Below are 13,345 nucleotides of genomic sequence, written 5' to 3' on the forward strand. Positions count from 1 at the left end.
AGTATTATTGTTGTACAACAGTAGTTTAATTATGAAATTGTTATGTATTTATTACAGTACGTCAAATCTCCTTCATTAGACTATTAGCTGCCCACTAGCAGGGAATCGTAATGTGGTGGCTAGAACATTATTACGTTTAATAGAGTTTTCTTTCTTTCTTAAAACATATAATACATATGTGTATTTACTGTAACGGTCGTTTCTCAGACAATTTCAGTCGCAGCGCGTGTGTCATAAACGTATTTGACATAGGCAAGGGCAGGAGCCACATCTGATGTTAATTTATGACCATGGACACTCACATTTCCAGAAGACTCGCAATGCGTTGCCGTCCCTTTAGGAATTGCTATACTCTTATATTCTACAATAAGTTTAGGATTCAGAAACAAACATGTCTGACTCTTGAACGTCAATAATATAATTGATTTTGTCCGCACATGATATTTTTCCAGATAACGATGACTATTTGTTGAATAAACATTATTTTCATAATGTTTATTCAATAAATATTTTTAATGTAAAACTTTCTACTGCATTTAGACTGTTGTATATCATATAGCGTGGTGACGCGTCGCCACGGCATGCGTCGCCACGCCAGAAATCGGTTTTACGTGCGGCTATAGATGTTTCACATCAAAAGTAATTGTTATGAACAAAAATATTAAAAAGCTTAATAAGTACTTAAACTATCATGTACATAATGATGGTATTTTATACTTGTGTAAAGCAGAATAATGTTCTTATTCAAAACCTTAATGTTATACCTATCAATATTTATAAAGATATAAGAACCGCCCATTTTGGTTGTTCGGGCTGTGATATCATTTATTATAAATTGAAGGATAGTTGAAATTCAATTATTTGAAAATATCTGCACTATTGTGTCTCTCTATATCCAGGGTCCTTGTCATTGATATAAATGTGACATTCTTCTTCAAAGGCAGAAAAATACAACCAGGATTTTTTGAGCATTGGAACTCTGAAATTATTACATTAATAATTTTAGTATACCTTCTCATAAAATAGGATGAATCTACTGGAGTGGATTGAAAAATTGGTTCTGAGATAAAAATTATATTTTATTGCTAAAATAATCAAAATGTTTACATTAGATTATCTATTTACTAGACTCTTTGAATCTCAGCAGCCCATATAGGAAATGTTTTAGGTTTCGTAAATACCACATAATGTCTTGGGTATTGGAAAAAAGCGATAGTAACCAACGCCGAGAAACCAATTGGTCGTTTCATGCCTTTTTCTTCGCCATCAATAGATATTATATTAAGTATTTTTTAATTGTTTACATAATTTATTATTGAAATAGAGGTTTAAAGTGGAAACTGGCCTTCTGTAAGAATAAAAAAATTCTATTTTACTAAACTTACTGCTTATAGATATAAATTTGAATTTCGTAAAAAAATGCTGTATTTATAAATATTAATTTATAAACTTACCACATATATATAGATTGTCCTATATTAGAATATTTTCACATAAAACAACCTTTAACTTCGCTAAAAAATGGCTAACTAAATTTCACCTAGGAAAAAGCAACTTTTAATTTGACGTAAAAAATCGAGTTCACTGCCGATTTTAAATCACATGAGATGTCAAATGGTGTCATCAGAATGCAAAATAGCAAGACTTTTTGAGCGTAAGTGATGCGAGTCTTAAATTTTAGTTCCAAATATAAACAATCTCATTTGAGCGGCGCTTTTGTCGCGGTTATTGTTTATCAGAATACCTAAATATTGCAACCTGACACCTTCAGGAGTGATTTGAGAGCGGAATCCGCTGTGAGAATTTGTAAAGTGAGTTACAAAATCGACCGGCAGATCTAAAACCTATATTTCTCGTATTCGTACTTTGTTATAAGCGAGGATTTGTGATCGATGCTTTATTGAAAGCTAAATGCTTGAGAAATAATGTTTTATTACAATAAATACAGGTTTTTATTCCTTTGTATTTTTGGCAATTTTTACCATTACTCTTAAACCTGTATATAAAATGTACCCGGACCGATAAATACAGAGCGTATTAGGTATTTTGAGTGGCAGTGACAGTTAAAGGTTTTTCGAAACTACATTTCTTACCGGTTAAAATATTTATACTAAATAGAGCGAATTTATAACAAACGTTGGAATTATTATGTTTAGTACTTGCACATATCAGGGGACAAGTTGTGTATTAAAGATTTTTTTTTAAATATAATACAATGACCCCATAACAAGTGTTAGGTACCACTGCCCCAGGATATTACTAGCGCGATTGTCTTACTCGAATAGATAATTCGCTCATAACTCGCGGGGTGAAACGTTTTTTAAATGCTAAGTCATTTGTTTTTTTAAACATAGCTCGTGTATATAGAAGCCGTAATGTCTGTTAGCTGTAATGTTATCTAAAGTCTACGAGTTCAAGCACATCATCATTTTAATAAAACTTCGCAATTTTTTATTAGATTTTTAATTAGCTCGATATTCGAATGCTTTATAGACAGGTTGTTAAGGGAATATACTAATAGTAGAGCGCCGTAAGGTTTATACCTCGGAATCCAGGGCCAGTCAATGAATCTTAATATAAACCTTGAAAATATGTTTTTAATAGTATATAGAAAAATGTTAAAAAAAAATTTTTTCGCGCTCTCAATTTTTTAAAAATTACTTAGGCCCTCACAGGATAGTACACGTTGTAACTTGCTAGACTTAATACGTAGCTGTTGTTTTCGTTCCGAAAAATATTTATTTCAGATTTTTGTTTATTAAAAATTAATGTTTATATTATTGTGCAGTGAGTGTGATAAACGTTAATTACTGAACATTACTGAGTTTTAAAAACTTTGAAAATAGTGGCATAAATTGTAAGTATTTGTTTTTCATTTATATTACATGCTTTTGAAAATAGTTATGAATATTTTGTAATAAATCGATGTTAAAAGTTAGAATATAATAGTAGAATTTAATAATATAAATCATTAATTATGATATAAAAGTTAGTTATTAATATTACTAATATTTGTTGTTGCAGCCACGTGTCGCAATGGGTGAACCATCCAGTAGTGATAGTACAAACAATGATTGCCTCATTTGTGATAAAATCGGATCTAGTTCTGAATTAAGCTCTGAACTAGGAGATATTATAAAAGTCACTAGAGGCATATCATCATTAAAAGCTGCATCTGCGGAAAGAGGGGATGGACTTTCTCAGTATATAAATACTCGCGACTTTGTCTACGTGCATTCGGTATGCAGACAAAAATATATTAATAAAGGATGCATTAATTCTTATTTAAAAAAAGAACACCACATCTGCATGCTCTCCACCTAAAAAAAAGCTTCGAACAGCTACTTCCACTGATTTTGATTGGAAAACTAGGTGCTTCTTTTGTGAAAAAGAAGCGGATGAAATGAAGGAAAGAAGGAAGTCCAAGTCGTCAAGACAACAAATCAGCTACGTCACTAGTACTGATTTCAAGAAAAGTATAGTAAGTTTGATATGTGAAGACAAAAGTGAATATTGTCGCAATATTCATAAAAGAATTGTAGGCGTGTTAGATTTAGTAGATATAGATGTTTTAGTTTTATTGACTGCTCTCTCACCAACAGATCGAGAAATTTATTTTCGAAAACCATCCAAAGGCAAAATACCGCAAAAAACGTACTCTTCCAAATGCTTAGAGAGAATATTACCTAAGTGTAAAGAGCATATTCTGTTCTTACATGCATTCACTGGGTGTGACACGACATCAGCTTTTTTCCAACGTGGCAAAAACGTATTTGCAAAAAATTTTGAAAAGCGACCAGACTTGCAAAATGCTGCGACAGTCTTCAAAAATGAATGCGAAAATACTGATGACATTTTTAAGGCTGGTGTTACATGCACTCTTGCTTTATACGGTGCCCCCCAGAAAATAAAAGATCTTAATGCATTAAGATATAACTCTTTTTTGAAAGCAACTGCTAAAAATACCTGCGTTAAACTGCCGTCATTACCACCCACTGCAGATAGCGCATTTGAACACTTTAAAAGAGTATTTTTGCAAGTTCAAACATGGCTTGGAAGAGAAATATTACCAGAAGAATGGGGCTGGAAATATGAATGCGGAATATTGACACCGCAAACAATGACGCAACGACCAGCTCCAGAATCTTTATTAAAAATTATTTTTTGCTCATGCAAAACAGGATGTGGAGCATCTTGTGGGTGCAGGAAAAGAGGATTGAACTGCACTGCAGCTTGCAGCTTGCATATATATTTTTAAGGATCCATTAAGTATAATTAGTATTTAGTATCGTATAAACCTTTAACATTAAGTTTAGTATAAGTCAGGACGTACAAAATCCCGATTCGTGATTTGATTTTTGTTATCGAATATCTATTTTAAGACATAAACACCTAAAAAACCTTTCCCTAGAAATCCATTATTTATGAAATTTACCCCAAAGCTAAATACGTAAAAAGAAACGCAATCAGTGTTCGATTCTTATTGTATTCCAAAGGATATCGAAACATTCGGGATAGAAATGAAAGAAAAACAGATTCAACAATTCCAGTCAGCGCCGAGGTAAGCCGCCAAATAAACTTCGGGGTTACACCGCACCGAATGAGTTTCTGCTTATATCAGAGTCGACCAGCCACCCTAAACAAACGGTTAAATTGAAAAAACACAAATATTTTATTAACTAATTAGTTAAATGGTTGTTAAATGTCAAGGAAGTTTGGCGAATACACGCTTTAGTTTAAATCTTTGTAGGTTCAAAGAATTTTGTAGGTTTATTATTTTTGCTTCACATTTGACTCGATATATATATATATATATATATATATATAATTGTACTTACAAAAATGCCTTTCATAATATAAATTTGATTCACGTGCCAATTTTAACATCGTCTTTGAATGTTATTATTTAAGTCATAATAAATGCATCTGGATCGTTCTACGTAAAAAAATGATTAATCATTTTGAACCATAAACAAATAAAATTAATCCACTGATTAATTTTAATATATATATTATTATTTATAAAATTTAGGAATATAAGTTTAATTTTTTAATGTTTTTATGTAGGATAATTGGTGTGGGAATTATTTTGGAATTCTATCGTATTAGTAGTAACTGTTAAGATAGAAAATTGTAGTGGAATAAATAAATAAAATAATATATAAACATGAAGTATAAAATATATGTAACATGAAATTATAAATGATGTATCATCATAATACTAGCGACCCGCCCCGGCTTCGCACGGGTGCAATGCTGATACTAAATACACTACAGAAAATCTGTGAACGTTGTATATAAAAATGTGGGTTATCCATAAGAGATACACATATACCATCATGGACTTTTCTGTAGACCTTTTCAATGTGTACAATACTTAGTACATTATTTTGATAAAACTCGTAGGGTTCAGCCTGCATTTGCAATGTAAGCGAAAAAATGTAATTATTTACGACATCTCTGCAAAAATAACAGTACTTCTCCACTGTTTAATGGATGTTATTATACATATTATAAACCTTCCTCTTGAAGCACTCTATCTATTTAAAAACCGCATGAAAATCCGTTGCGTAGTTTCAAAGATTTAAGCATACAAAGGGATATAGGGATAGAGAAAGCGACTTTGTTTTATAATATGTAGTGATATATTCCGAATGGAGGGAGGCGTTTTTGCGTCTATGATGATATTCTTTTGTTCTTTTATGTGCAAATTTATACACGATATTTTCGATTTTTACTCCCATATTTTTATTCCCATTGAACGATACGGTTCAGAAACGAATTCAGAAGTAGGTGAAAAGCACAGTTCTTATGGACGCTCTGAAGACAAACTTTCTGAGACCCAAATTGCCGCTTGGCGGCTTTGATTTATTCGGCTTCGATCTCGTCTGCACTTCTATCCTCTGAATTCATTGGCCAGGGTTCGGACGCTCTGGACACAATTTAGATGTAGAAGACAGCATGGACGCTCACCTAGGCTCACCGGTAACGTTTTCCTTTGATGGTTTAACTAACTAGGCTTTGCTCTATGTACATGATATAAAAATCACAGTGATTTTTTTCGCGTGTCTATTTTTAACATATTATTTGGTATAGTATGTAATTTTTCTATACAGAACTGGAGAGAGTTTTGGCCAGAATCCCACCTGATATGAAATGAGGTGTGGTCGATTGCAGAGCATGCCTGGAGATAGCTGTTTAACTGCCGTATTAATGAACCCATATTATCCTGTCAAGGGAATTATAATATCTCCTGCTTAGTTGAGTGTCTGTCAAGTGGTGCTTCTCTAGGTCTGGCCAAGGGACATTTCTTTCTGTGTGGGCATTTTATCGTACAGCGAAGGAATACACCGTCAGAAAAACATCCTTAGCCTTTAATATGATCTATCAGGAATAGAAGGCTGATTAAGAACAAGACTTGTAGAGGGTTTTTTTTCTATGTGAATCCAGCCTCAATAAATAAGTCGCCATTTGATGAATTGATGAAATGGTCAAATGGCCCTGAATTATTCCAATCGAATTCCAGTTTGCAGTGAAAATGTGTAGTTACTAATAGAATTTTAAGTGAAATAAAATAGAGATATACTATTACGTCGAGTAAAAAGCTTGATAAGGCTTACTGAGGTATTAAAGGCTCGTATTCGCCACGTCAGCATAAAGAAATTGCGGAAACCGCATTCTCGCTTCGGTGACTAAAACAAATGACCTTAATATTATCCTTGGGTGAGATAACGCCCTGGGCTTTTTATGGTTATTTAAGGAGATTTTTGTGTCTGGCATTGTTAGTTACCGATACTTATCTTTAGTACATTTTATTTTTTATTTATTTTTATTTATTCACACTTCGTTGCAAAGAAACACAAATGACACAATACATAAAAGTTACAAGGGATGCAACGGGCGGCCTTATATCTTCCAGGCAACCCTAGTAAGGAAAGAAAAAAAATTTAAATGATGAGTGCAAGAAGTGCATAACCAGAAGTTATATATATTTATCTATAGAACCTTACTCTAGAGAAAAATAAATAAATAGAATATTAATAACTTACTAAAACTAAGAAGCTAATCTTAAGGATTCATGAATAGCTCATAGCGATGTTATACAAGAGAAGAGGAGATGATTACTTAGTTTGTATTATTTCTTTAGTATATTCCCTTAACAACCTGTCTTTAAAGCATTCGAATATCGAGCTAATTAAAAATCTAATAAAAAATTGCGAAGTTTTATTAAAATGTTTTGTTTTTCTACTAATTCCCTAAGTACTCAGTCTTTATATATTTTTCATAATTTTTTGTTTTTCAATAATTTATTGTGTATAATTGAATAGTAAACTCTAAATCTTACTTGAGAGCTTTCTTAAAATAAACTTAAGTTAATAAAACGAAAACACTGACAGGGCATATACAATTATCAATCTTGCTGCTCACACTTTAGTACCTAGGTATATCACTCACTATCTATCATTTACCGATATTAACAATGATTATTTCGAAATCAAAATATTCGCAATTCAATAGATGCAATACCTACTTAGTTATTAATTATCATCTCGCCCGACAGCCAGTGTGAGAATGTATTTGTACAATAAACTCAGAGCATTCAATTTATACCTACCTACTGCTAGACATCTTCAAGGTCATATAATTTTATCCTCCTGTACCAACGCTACCAAAATAGGTAACAATTTTGTGTGCCTCTGTCCGTACTCTTTGTCGGCGAATGCGGCGCTCAAACAGTGTCAAATGCTGTGATACACTTGCTGCAAACCGCGGCGTCTTTGTCAGTAAATTAACAAATATGTAGGTATATAATACACCGACCGACCAATAGTTTATTCGCAGAACGTCACATTTTCTCAATCAACCTTGAACCTTAATTTTGTAGAGATAAAGTTGAAAATCTGTTAAAGAAATTTGATAACGCCCAAATCTCAGTTTGTCCTAACTGCAAGACGCAAGAGTATTGCAGGCTTAAGTATTCTCTTGCTCAAGTCTTGCAGGCTTCAGTCTTGGTATTGGTCTTGCTACGATAAGGCGGTCTTGCAAAAATGCAAGAACAAGACCAAGACTGCAAGACCAAGACCGATTTTGGGCAACACTACTTACTGCTGTGGTCTCTGACAGAATGACCAGCGCTGGAGTTTGCTCCGCAGCATAATGCTAAACCTACCACATAATACACCATTAAAACATACCCTGTTCTCAAAAAAATCGTTATCTGTCATTCTTTTTTTCCTTTTTTTCTTTGATTATGGTTATTTTGTGTGTTTTATTATTAATGTTATGTCTATGTCTATTACAATATAGACATATGATTAAAAAAAAATACAAAAACACTTATCCTAATAACCTGGGAAAGTCTGGGAAAACTAGTGCAACAGCCGTTCAAACTCCTAATAAAATCCACATCCTTCATTCATCCATTTTCATGGACCTCCTTGGGTCGAACCGCCTCTAAAAATAATCTATATTAATATTAACAGGACTACGTTACTTGGATGGCGGCAACCCATCAGGCTTTAACCATGTTGTCACGAATGCCGGGTCGGAAAAGAAAATGTATCAAGTCAAAGGAAAAAGAAATGTTCGCGTGCGGCAGGTATATTATGATAATTCTATTTAAATATTATTAAGCAAATTATTATATAATATATTACAATATAATAAAACGATTAGAATATTGTACGAAACATATAGTTATTGAGTTATGTTTAAAACATTGTTTTAAAAAGCGTTTACAGTAAATTATTAAAATTACAGATTTATACTAAAAATTTGTAAATAATGTCTTCATCTGACTAATCCTAATACTGCAATATGTGTATTTGTGTGATTTAACACAAATCGCATCATGAGAAACACATGAAAACTTTACATTTATTTACGTGTAATGAAGACACTTACATGATTTATGCTAAGTTACCAAGTTGGAATACAGATATCAGATATGGCAGTATCGAACTGCCACATTTAATACTTAAATTATAAGTAATATTTAATTAAAATATATTGAACGCCTCCTCCGGCGGTAACCAACATTTTGTTTACAAAGTACGCTGCAGCCTTCAGGCTTGTACGGCGCCATCTTGTCTACAAATCGTTTTGGTAAAATACTAATACTATTAAAAATAATAAAATGTAGGTTCTAATTCAAAGAAATTATCTGATATTGTTTTTAAATTACTCTTTAGTAGCTAAATGAAAATAAATAAAACTTTCTTAAAGAATAAGATATTTTGTAACCTCTTATTTCCATTTACATAGAACTATATACTATAACAAGGTTTTTATCTTTAATTTATATATATATTTATTATTTTATATATATATTTTATAGTTTTAATTATCTTCTTAGACAAATACTCAAGTGAAGTGGATGTTCAAAAGTTTTTCACAACCCATGGATAAGGATCTCGTGCCAGAGGAAAGCGCTGGTGGCGACGATCAGGTAACATTTTAAAACGTTAAATAATTTAATAAATTGTAATCATAAACGCCTCTAGAAGAGCTGTGTTTGGCACCATGGTTATCTTTCTGTTAGCCAGGTCGATTGAAAAAACTTTATATCCCTGTAACAGTCCTGACCTGGCGCCCTGCGCCTTATATTTATTAGCGAGAGCTAGAGATAACATTCGAGGTATTTGCTTTACGAGTTCTGAAGACGCGGTGAAAGCGTACAAAAATGCTACGTACAGAAGAGACTCCTTAGGAAGAATGGGCCCACAGCTTTTCTCAGTGGTTCCATTGAATGTGTATATATTGTGTCCGATGTGAAGAGGGGAACGTAGAATTCTACAAAATTCAATAAAAGTATTGGCAAATTAAATCAAAAATCATTTATTCGTATAGGCAACATAATGTACACTTATGAACGTAAAAAAAAAGAAATATACATTAAATGATTCTAATTTTACATTTACTGCCAGTTCTCAAATCGTAGGGCAATAGGGCGTAGAAAGGAAGAGACGAACTGGCAATAAACTCAACTTTCTACATTAAGCCGTTTTTCATTTTCTAAACATTTTTAGTGTTGCCCAGGTCGATTAAAATGAATTTTAAAACAGTAATAACGTGATGTTTAATATTAAATTCTATTTAGATTGTTTTCTAATTTTCAGGCTTTTGAAAAGAACGAAGAAAACATAGCGACGCTCTCGGAAGTGTCTGACGGCACGGGCTCTGTCAAAGTCAAAGCATTACAGAAGCCATACACACAGGCACAATTAAAATCACAGGTATTAATAAAGATCAATTATTAATACCTGTGATTCAATTCAATTCACAGTTCTCATGTATGAATAAGTGATATCAATTATTCATACATGAGAACGAGTGAGCGAGCGCAAATGGCATTGCCCAATTCTCACAAATATCCCGCGATCTGGCGCCATTAAAATCATTTTTTTAGATCAATACCCAATGGTGTATTAATAATGCAGAGATTTGCAACTAAATAAAAAACTTAATACACAGTAGTAATTAATATTAATTCGAATGTTTCAAGCAGTAATGATTAATTGAATATACTTTTTCCAAAAGTATTATACTAAGTAGATTTTTATAAACTCTAGTTGGAAGAATTTTTGTATGTTTTTGGCATATTATTATCAACCTTGATAGCCACTCAGAAAGTGATTTTTTCACTCTTGGGACGTGTGGTTCAAGTGCACAAACGCTATTTAGATATTTAAGTTGGCGCCTGGTATATAGTACCGGTAACCCCAGAGCTTGTGTTTCCTCGCTCAACGAATAAGTATCGCTATACAGCGAGAAAATGCCAGCTTAAAAGGTATACTGCTTGGGGCCCAAACTTTATAAATCTGTTTTAATTTTCTATGTATCAATTATTTTAACTTCATAGTTAATAATATTGTTAGTACTGTTGAAAAGTGTTCCCTACGACCTTCATTTGGGGACTGATTGTAAAACTGTTAATTAATGATTTTAATATTTTTTTTTAATTAACAGGAGACATATATATTGGATACAGTGAGCGGCAGTATTTACGTTTGGCTCGGAAAGCAGGCTTCACACAAGGTAAGGAAACTGTTTAATCTAACTCGTAAGAACTCTTCCTTTTCCTTCCCAACAAAACTCCGATTTAAAACCAGGATCCCCCACGCCATCAGCTACTACTAATTGACATTGACGTGATACTAATTGGCATTCGTAAGCAGATTTGGTATCTAGTTTTTTTTAATAATACTTCTGAATTAAAAAACGTATTAACTTGTAAAAATCCTGCGTTTTCTTTCGCCTACTAAGCAAACATTATATCAAACTCAAAATATGTAACTATTCATATAGTACAATTATAAACATCAACAGAAAAGTTAAGTTGACTCTAAATTTATATTTACTACCAGTCCGCAAGTCAAGGGTGTAGAGCGGGCAAACCTATCTTGTCTAGCCTTTAATGCCTTCTTAATATAACTAATTTGAAGGATTATGGGTCGTTTATCAAAGAAACGATAGTAATTAGCACAAATATAACTTTTATTTGGTAATAAGATGAATGACAGCAAGAACACTTAGTTACAACAACCTTCATATATAGTGTTGCCACCTAGTTAAATTTTCAAAAAAACTATTTTACTTAAATTGCTCAATACTCCCACTAAAATTTAAACTAGGTACAAATATTAAAAAAATAAACTCCTACTGAAATTAGAGTTGTGAAAAGAAAAACAAAATGTGATCTCTTAAATAGATAAAAGCTTGAGTTGGTAACGCTTTAGTTAACGTATCTGCTAATTGACTGTTACTAGGAATATAATTTAGTTTAATTACACCCAACTCAACCTTTTCCCTAATAAAATTAAATTTCACATCTATGTGTTTGGTTTTCTTATGATAAACAGGATTGCTAATTAACTTAATTGCACTCTGATTATCAACATACAATGGAACAGATGTAATATTTTCACCTAAATCTAATAATAATTGCTGTAACCATAATATCTCTTTTGCAGCTTCACAAGCAGCTACAAATTCTGCTTCAGTTGTGGAGAGAGCAGTAGTCTTCTGTTTCTGGCTACACCATGTTATAGGTCCCCCATTCATGTTAAAAATATAACCTGTAGTAGACTTACGCGTATCTACATCACCTGCAAAATCTGAATCCGAATAGCCAGTGAGATCACTACTTTCTCCATAACATATAAAAATAAATCTTTAGTATTTATTAGGTATCTAATAACACGTTTAATGGCATTTACATGTTGTTGACTTGGATCGTTTACATATCTACTCAAAACATTTACAGCAAAAGAAATGTCAGGCCTTGAAACAGAGCTCAAAAATAACAAGGACCCTATAGCTTCTCTGTATGGAAAATTAATAATATTTTCATCCATTTTCTTTGAAATAATAACATTTACATCTGCAGGGGTACTGGCAGGATTTGAATCACTCATACAAAACTTAAAAGGAGTATATTACGCAAGGTTCCGAAGATACTGGCAGCGTTCCCCCTTTGAATAGCTAGACTAATACTTTGTGCGAGGTAGCTGCTAGCTCTTCGGTCGCCTGTGATGTCGACTATTATTTTTGTTATTTACTTAAATAGGCTCGGACCCCACGGAACAAGGGTCTCGACAGCGAATGGCGCACAATAATATTCAGTGCCTAGACCTCTGTATTTCCAAGTTTTAAAATTAATTTAAATTAATAAAGGACACCAGGATTGTGATTATCCCATTTAATCTTTTGAGCTGAAACTACACATTTTGGTATATTTCTTGTCATTTTTAGCCAATATTTTAAGCAGCTTAAAATCAAGATTTCATTTAAAATATATGTAAACATATTCATATAAAAACCCCCACCGAACTATACTCAAAAAATTATGACCGAATTAACATGTATTTTTGCACTATTCATTATCAAATTCTGTTTACGCTTAAATAAAACAGACTTCTTTAGAAAACAGTTAAATAATACGGATTTGAGTGTTTAATCATAACAGTGATATATCTCAATCTGTTTTCCTTACATTAAGAGCAAGAGACGTACGCAAGGCTGCCTAGTTCCGATTATGGCTATCTTTGTTTGTTTGACATTTGACCAACACAGGGACGTACTGTTTAAACAGCTTTAATCTCATCAATGAATGACATGTGAACTTGTTGACATATTAATTTATTAAAGTACCTACAATATGTATGCTATAAAATACACGACAAATACAGTGAACATAAATTTTACTACAAAAAATATTTTAAATTTTAGTTTGTACGAGTATTTTTTTTTTTTGCTTAATAGATACCAGATAGGCGTTTATCAACGCTTTAACATAATTTTAGTCTACTGGGTTTACTTTTACAAATCACAGCGGTTTTCTAAT

General features: G+C 32.5%; 1 protein-coding gene across 1 annotated transcript; it reads left to right on the plus strand.

Annotated features, from left to right (window-relative positions):
- Positions 1-9,359: 9,359 nt before the first annotated feature.
- Positions 9,360-11,139, plus strand: LOC123690449 (gelsolin-like). Its single transcript, XM_045633877.1, has 3 exons — positions 9,360-9,448; positions 10,119-10,235; positions 10,969-11,139. Exons 1-3 carry the CDS (start codon positions 9,377-9,379, stop codon positions 11,137-11,139), a joined length of 360 nt encoding a protein of 119 aa, XP_045489833.1. The 5' UTR covers positions 9,360-9,376.
- The last annotated feature ends 2,206 nt before the right edge of the window (positions 11,140-13,345 follow it).

The sequence above is a fragment of the Pieris rapae genome, chromosome W, assembly GCF_905147795.1.
Source record: "Pieris rapae chromosome W, ilPieRapa1.1, whole genome shotgun sequence".
NCBI lineage: Eukaryota > Metazoa > Arthropoda > Insecta > Lepidoptera > Pieridae > Pieris > Pieris rapae.